We start from the raw sequence: 5839 nt of genomic DNA, 5'->3' as shown, positions 1-5839 counted from the left end.
AACGGATATATATGTATATATATGGCCCATGCCGATGTGGAACACAGTCAATACAGGAATTAACATATCCCGTGTTCAAAGCCAACGTATGCGTAACGTTGTCAGTATATGCACAGTCCAACGGAAGACCGGTAATAGTACAAATACGTGACGGGCCAGGCTAGGCTAGCTAGCTAAGCTGCTGGAAACTGACTGGGTCTACGCTGGGGTCTCCTCTAAAAAAAAATTACGGTTCACAGATATCGCATTCACATCCCAGAGCCGGCCCGGGCCTGGCCGTGACTTGGTTTGAAAAGGCCAATGAGAAGAAAGCGAAACAAAACAAGCGATGAAATTTAAGTGTTAGATGAAAAACAATCTGAGGATATGAACAAACACGTAGAAAAGAGGGATCTAGTAAGCTGTCATTGTTTCTTTTGTTTTGTTGCTTTGACAAGTGTACATAATTCTCAGGAAGATGCTATTATTATACTTATTATTGTACTGATTATTACTTACTGTGAAGTATCAACAGCTGTTTTTGCGGTAGAAAAAGAACTAAGAAAAAGCAATGAATTAATACAACTTTTTGCTGCTGCAAAACCAGGAAAGTGGAGAAGAAAAAAGAAAGTGTATACCATGTGCCCACTGCACAGCTCGGCCGAGCTATCGAAACCAAAGGAGAGAAATCAAGAACCTATCCTGAACAAAGAAGAGTAAAAACTTGGAAATCTATGTGAAAATTACTGATCCGAACTCGTTTTTACTGCGTCTCGCTGTTGGTGTTGTTGCTCGTCGTGTTGTTGCTGCTTGTGTTGTTGGTGTTGCTCGTGGTGTTGGTGTTGGTGTTGTTCGCGTTGCTGTTGCCGGCTGCCGCCGCGTGCTGGCCGCCTATGATGGACGTGATCGCCGCCGCGAGCGCCACCGTGAAGTTGGGGTCAGCGGTGATCGCCGCCGCCGCCGCGCTGACGGTGTCGGAGAGAGGGCCAGGCAGCTGCCCGATCGGCGGCCTCGGTTGCGCGAACTGCGCGGCGGCGGCGGCGGCGGCGGCGGCGGCGGCGGCGGCCTCGGCTGAATCGGAGGACATCTGCAGGCCGGAGAACTTGGACTGGTTGTACAGCACCTGCGGCGGCACGGCGAACGCCGGCGCCATCCCTCCGCCTGGCAGCGGCACCTGGAACTGCGGCGCCGGCGCGCCCGGCCGCGCGGCGTTGAGCGGCACGGCGTTCGGCGCGCCCGGCGGCGCGTGGGTGAGGTCGAGCGTGACCGTCGGGAACGGGGCCGACGCCGAGATGGTGGCCATGCTGGACGAGCACGGCAGCACGGTGCGCGCCAGGAAGTTGGAGCTCATGAGCCCCGCGGCGCCGTCGGCGCTCGGCATGGACCCCGACAGAAGCATCGACGCCGCCGCCGACGTGGTGGACGCCATCGCCATCGCGGCCGGCGGCAGCGGGTGGTTGTGCGTGCCCTCGTACGTGGTGATCAGGATGGACCGGTCCTCCGCGCACCGTTGCACCTGTTGGTCAATTCCGTCACGTTCACAAAGTTAGACCAATCAAACAACACCCCTTGCCTACACGGTAGCACTGCTACTCCCAGCCCTTCGTACTCTCTACTTTTGAGTTTTGACCCGTATCTCAGTGAGTCGTCGTGTCCGGTCGTTACCTGCTTCCGCACCGGGCAGCCGGTGGCCATGGTGCAGCGGTAATACGCGCGTGGACAAGGGTTTCCCTTCGCCATCTTCTGACCGTACTTCCTCCATTGGCACCCATCGGCGATCTGCACGGAACCAAAAAGATTTGGAATTCAGCACGTCTCGATGAGAAAATGCCTGTGATCGATGTGGTTGCTAGTGGTGGGGTCTTACGATTGGCGCTTCGGATCGCGCGCGAACGGAGACGCGGGCCTTCCTCATGTTGGCATCCTGGGCTTGCTGATCATGGCTCTTGCCCGCCGCGCCGGCGGCGCCCATCTGCGGCGCCATGGCGCGTCCCGGCAACCACGCCGCCGCCGTCGACGGCGCGTCCGGGCTGTCACCACGTTCTTGGTCCTTGTTGCCGGTAGACGACGACCGACGCGGGCTGCCGGCCTCCGTCGACGAGTTGGACGGCTCCTCCGCCGCCTCGCCGCCGGCGCCGGAGGACGGGCCCAGATCGAGGAATTGCCTCGGCACGACCGCGCCCTCGGCCTTGCCATCCTGAAACACACACCAAAGTGGGAAACCCGGTTATTTCCACTCCAGGTAGCTGTGTAATACTACTACTAATAACTGTGGTAATATAGGGTGGTTTTACACTAATTATTTTACCTGGTGAGGCGGAGGTGGCTCCGGCTGGGTCGGAGGCTGCATCATTTGAGGCCTTTGCTGCATGAGCGCGACGAGATGCATCTGCAGCGCCTGGTAGCTGGTGGTCACCTGGGTCAGCATCCCCCGGAGCCGCTGGTTCTCCTCGTTCATGCGGCCCAGCTCCGCCTGCATCGCCGCGAGCTGCAAAACATCACACGAGAGAGCGTAAATATCGAGCGATCCATCCATGACCACCGGTCGGGGTCAGCTCGGGTCAGATCCACCATGCTCGCCGCTGAGCTAGCACGGTCAGGGTCAACCCCGTCGAATAATCGAGATCGCGATGACGATGAATTTTAGTTAGCTAAGCTGTATGTATCGATCAACCGGCCCTGCCGGGCTAGCTACCTACCTCGTTGCTGCTCCGGCTCTTCTCCTCGTGATCCGGCCGCGACGCCGCGTCGTCGTCGACCACCATCGACCGGTCGCTCCTCGCGTTGTTCCCGGCGGGAAGAAGCTGCAACGAACACGGACGAGCACACGCGTTAGATCACCGTGAGTTAAACAGGTGTCTGGCGATCGACGAGCGAAGAAGGCGCCGGCGGCTAACGTTAATGGTGAGGTCCTCCTTCTTGATAGCGAGGCCGGCGGCGGCGGGTCCCTTGGCGTCGTCCGCCTCGGCGGCGGCGCCGCCCGAGACACGGCTCTTCTTCATGTTCTTCTTCTCGTCGGAGAAGAAGTCCACCTCGACGGACCTGCGTGCCCTGCCGCCGCCACCGCCGCTGTCGTCGGCCTCCATGGTCGACCTGTGGAACGGCGGCGGGGAGAGCAGGTTCAAGAAGCCGAGCGGGCGCGGCGACGCGTCCAGAGCGAGCAGCCCACCTCCTCCTCCTCCGCCACCACCGAGGTGGCCCTTGTCCATGCAAATGGAGCTCCTACTCCTCTTGTCCTTCTTCCCGGAGGCGGAGAAGATAGAGAAGAGAAGACGACGTGGTAGGGAGAGAGAGAGAGATAATTAGGGGGGAGAAGAGAGTGGGAGAGTCTGAAGTCTCTCACCGGTGGGAGGAGGCTCGTATAAAAAAGGGAAGCACCCTCGACTCTGACATCAGGAGCTGCGTCAGTGGCGAGGCGCACACGTGGCGAGTCCCCATTGGCCGACCCGGGAGTCGACGACGACTCGAGCCTGGTGCCGAGGCGACCGGATCGTCCTTTCCGGCGAGGCGCGGAGACGGCTCGTTTACGTGCGTGTCTCCACTTTAGCTTTCCGCCTTTTCTCTTCCGGATCAGAATCCCAACTCGTTAAGAAAGCGTGAGATTTTTTTTTTTCCGTGGAGCGGAAAGCGACCGACGGCTCCCGTCGTCGCAACGCCAAATTAACCAAAGCGAGGCCCCCCGCAACGGCGACTCCCACCCCGCGCCGGTCCACCGGTTTTCAACATCCATCATCCATCCATCCACCGTTGCGCTGTCACTCGCCCACACCACGTAGCTTGATGAAAGAGGTTTTGTGTACATTTGCACGGGCAGATGGACGGTGCACCGTACACGTCCACTCCGCCGCTCGACGTGTCGATCGATCGCCACTACTACGGTTATCTCGGATTCGATCTCCGGCGGTACGAGCGCCGATGCAGGTGTGCAATAGGGAAGAAATATTGAGGTCAGCATGTACTGCACGAGGGGCGTTTTTATTTTTTTTTCCACGGTCAGAAGGTTTCTTCCGTAGATTACTTGCCCCCCAACCGAGAAAAGAGAAAGAAACGCAGGTCTGGATTGGTCAGAGACGAGTTCGGGAGGATCGTGCCTGTGTGATTGATCGGCTACAGCTACAGGGTCGCGAGTCCACACAGCGGACTCGGATCTTACCCTTTCTTTATTGCCGCTACTAAAAACTTTCTGAGATCTTCTTTGGCCAGGCTGGGCCCACCAGTTTAACGTATAAATAAATTTGTTTCTTTGTGTATTTTGCTCTGAGTTCGAGGAGGGTTAGGGATGGGTTTGGGTCAATGGGTGCAGGGACCAGTTCTTCCACCGTTCCACGAAACCTCCGCTCCCGATTGGGCCGCCGGGCCGATCCACGTGGAGAAAACGTCAACGCCCTTGACTCCCGCGGCCCCCACCGCCCAAAACCCCCCCGGGCCCACACCCCGAGTGCAAGTACGTGACACGCAGCCTCTTTTTTTCTTTTTTCTTTCTTCTTCGCGTCGTTTTCGGATAAGACTGTCACTAGTTGCATACTTGCATGTCGAACTGCAAATAAGCAGGGGGATATATATACAGTGGGAGAACTAGAGAAATATTATGTTGTGGGAACGGTCCAAGATGCGATCGCTGGTGTTTTGTTAATACACGAATCTAGCTAAAAGTTGGCTCCTGCCTTTTTGATAATTGGGATAAAGTCGGTGTATGCATGGCATATCAGCATATGCTTGGACAATATTGGCATGTGTGAACTTTGAGTTTGTAGGGTAAGTAGCCCACAAAAGTTTCTCTACTTTTTAGAAATTAATTGTTTTTGTTGGAGAGTGGAGGAATTATATAAGACACATGCTTGAAAGAGAGGTTGCAATTTCTCTCTCGAGTCCGGAAGAAATTGGTCCTAATCTGGTTGAGTTAATTTCAACACGATGATAGCACAAAGTCCAAAAAGCAAGGCAACGCTATTTCACATGTGCCTATCTACTTATGCTGGATTGTTCCAAATGGGTACCATATAAAAGTTTTAAACAGCTACTAGTTGTCTAATGCAAGTTGCATACTCAAACACACAGTAAACTAAAGGTGTCGTGGGAGGTAGAATTGTTCTTTAGCTGAGAAGTGATATCAGAGCCGAAGAGTTGAAAACCAAGAACATCTATATTCAAGATTGCACGATCATGCACGAGACATATGAATCAATATGATGGGAGAGATTGGTGAGATTAATCCCACACTGATTTTTATTTAATGTAGTTCTATTTGTCTCCAGTAAGTCGTTATAATTGGTTTGTATGTGTGTGTCGTATGTCCGGCGAAGTTCTGGAATAAAACCATTTCCATTATCTAAATAGGTAATTCTAATAATGATAGTAATTTTCTTTCAAGAAAAATCTAGTTGTCTCATATTTAATTAAAAAAATGATAAGTTATTGACGATCGAAATTTTAGAAGTTTAACTAAATATTGTCCTAAGCATCAAATATATTTTAGTAGAGTAGTAGTAGTATTTTCTTAGGCTGTGTTCGCGAGTGAGGGTTGTGTGCACGCAAAACGAAATAGTGTTTATCACATAATTAACTAAGTATTAGCTAAAATAAATTTTAAAAATGGACTAATATGTTTTTTAAAATAACTTTCATATACGATTTTTTTTAAAAAAAACACACCATTTAGCAATTTGAAAAGCGTGCGTACGGAAAACGAGAGAGGTGAGTTGGGAAAGTGTTAGGCTGTGTTCGATACATGGGGTTGGGAACCCATCTCCTTCGCACGAAAAACGGAACGGTCCATTAGCGCATGATTAATTAAGTATTAGCTATTTTTTAAAAAATGGATTAATTTGTTTTTTTAAGCAACTTTCGTATATAATTGTTT

At 52.6% G+C, this 5839-nt stretch overlaps 1 protein-coding gene across 1 annotated transcript; it reads right to left on the bottom strand.

The window, feature by feature from the left end:
* Positions 1-446: 446 nt before the first annotated feature.
* LOC127761377 (probable WRKY transcription factor 31) lies at positions 447-3306 on the bottom strand. Its single transcript, XM_052285663.1, has 6 exons — positions 2877-3306; positions 2679-2783; positions 2288-2467; positions 1847-2176; positions 1645-1758; positions 447-1495 (listed from the first exon to the last, which is right to left on the bottom strand). The coding sequence occupies exons 1-6, from the start codon at positions 3186-3188 to the stop codon at positions 743-745; spliced, it is 1794 nt and encodes a 597-aa protein (XP_052141623.1). The 5' UTR covers positions 3189-3306; the 3' UTR covers positions 447-742.
* Positions 3307-5839: the final 2533 nt, after the last annotated feature.

This window comes from Oryza glaberrima, chromosome 1, assembly GCF_000147395.1.
Source record: "Oryza glaberrima chromosome 1, OglaRS2, whole genome shotgun sequence".
NCBI lineage: Eukaryota > Viridiplantae > Streptophyta > Magnoliopsida > Poales > Poaceae > Oryza > Oryza glaberrima.
The sequence above is the reverse complement of the archived record's forward strand: the minus strand, read 5'-3'. Positions and strand labels throughout refer to the sequence as shown.

What these genes read in the sequence shown, in the direction of transcription:
- LOC127761377 (XM_052285663.1), bottom strand. Translation starts at nt 3,188, where the DNA reads ATGGACAAGGGCCACCTCGGTGGTGGCGGAGGAGGAGGAGGTGGGCTG. An exon ending in AGGAGGACCTCACCATTAAC is followed by an intron (nt 2,784 to 2,876) that starts GTTAGCCGCCGG and finishes TGTTCGTTGCAG; the next exon opens with CTTCTTCCCGCCGGGAACAA. An exon ending in CGCGATCCGAAGCGCCAATC is followed by an intron (nt 1,759 to 1,846) that starts GTAAGACCCCAC and finishes GGTTCCGTGCAG; the next exon opens with ATCGCCGATGGGTGCCAATG.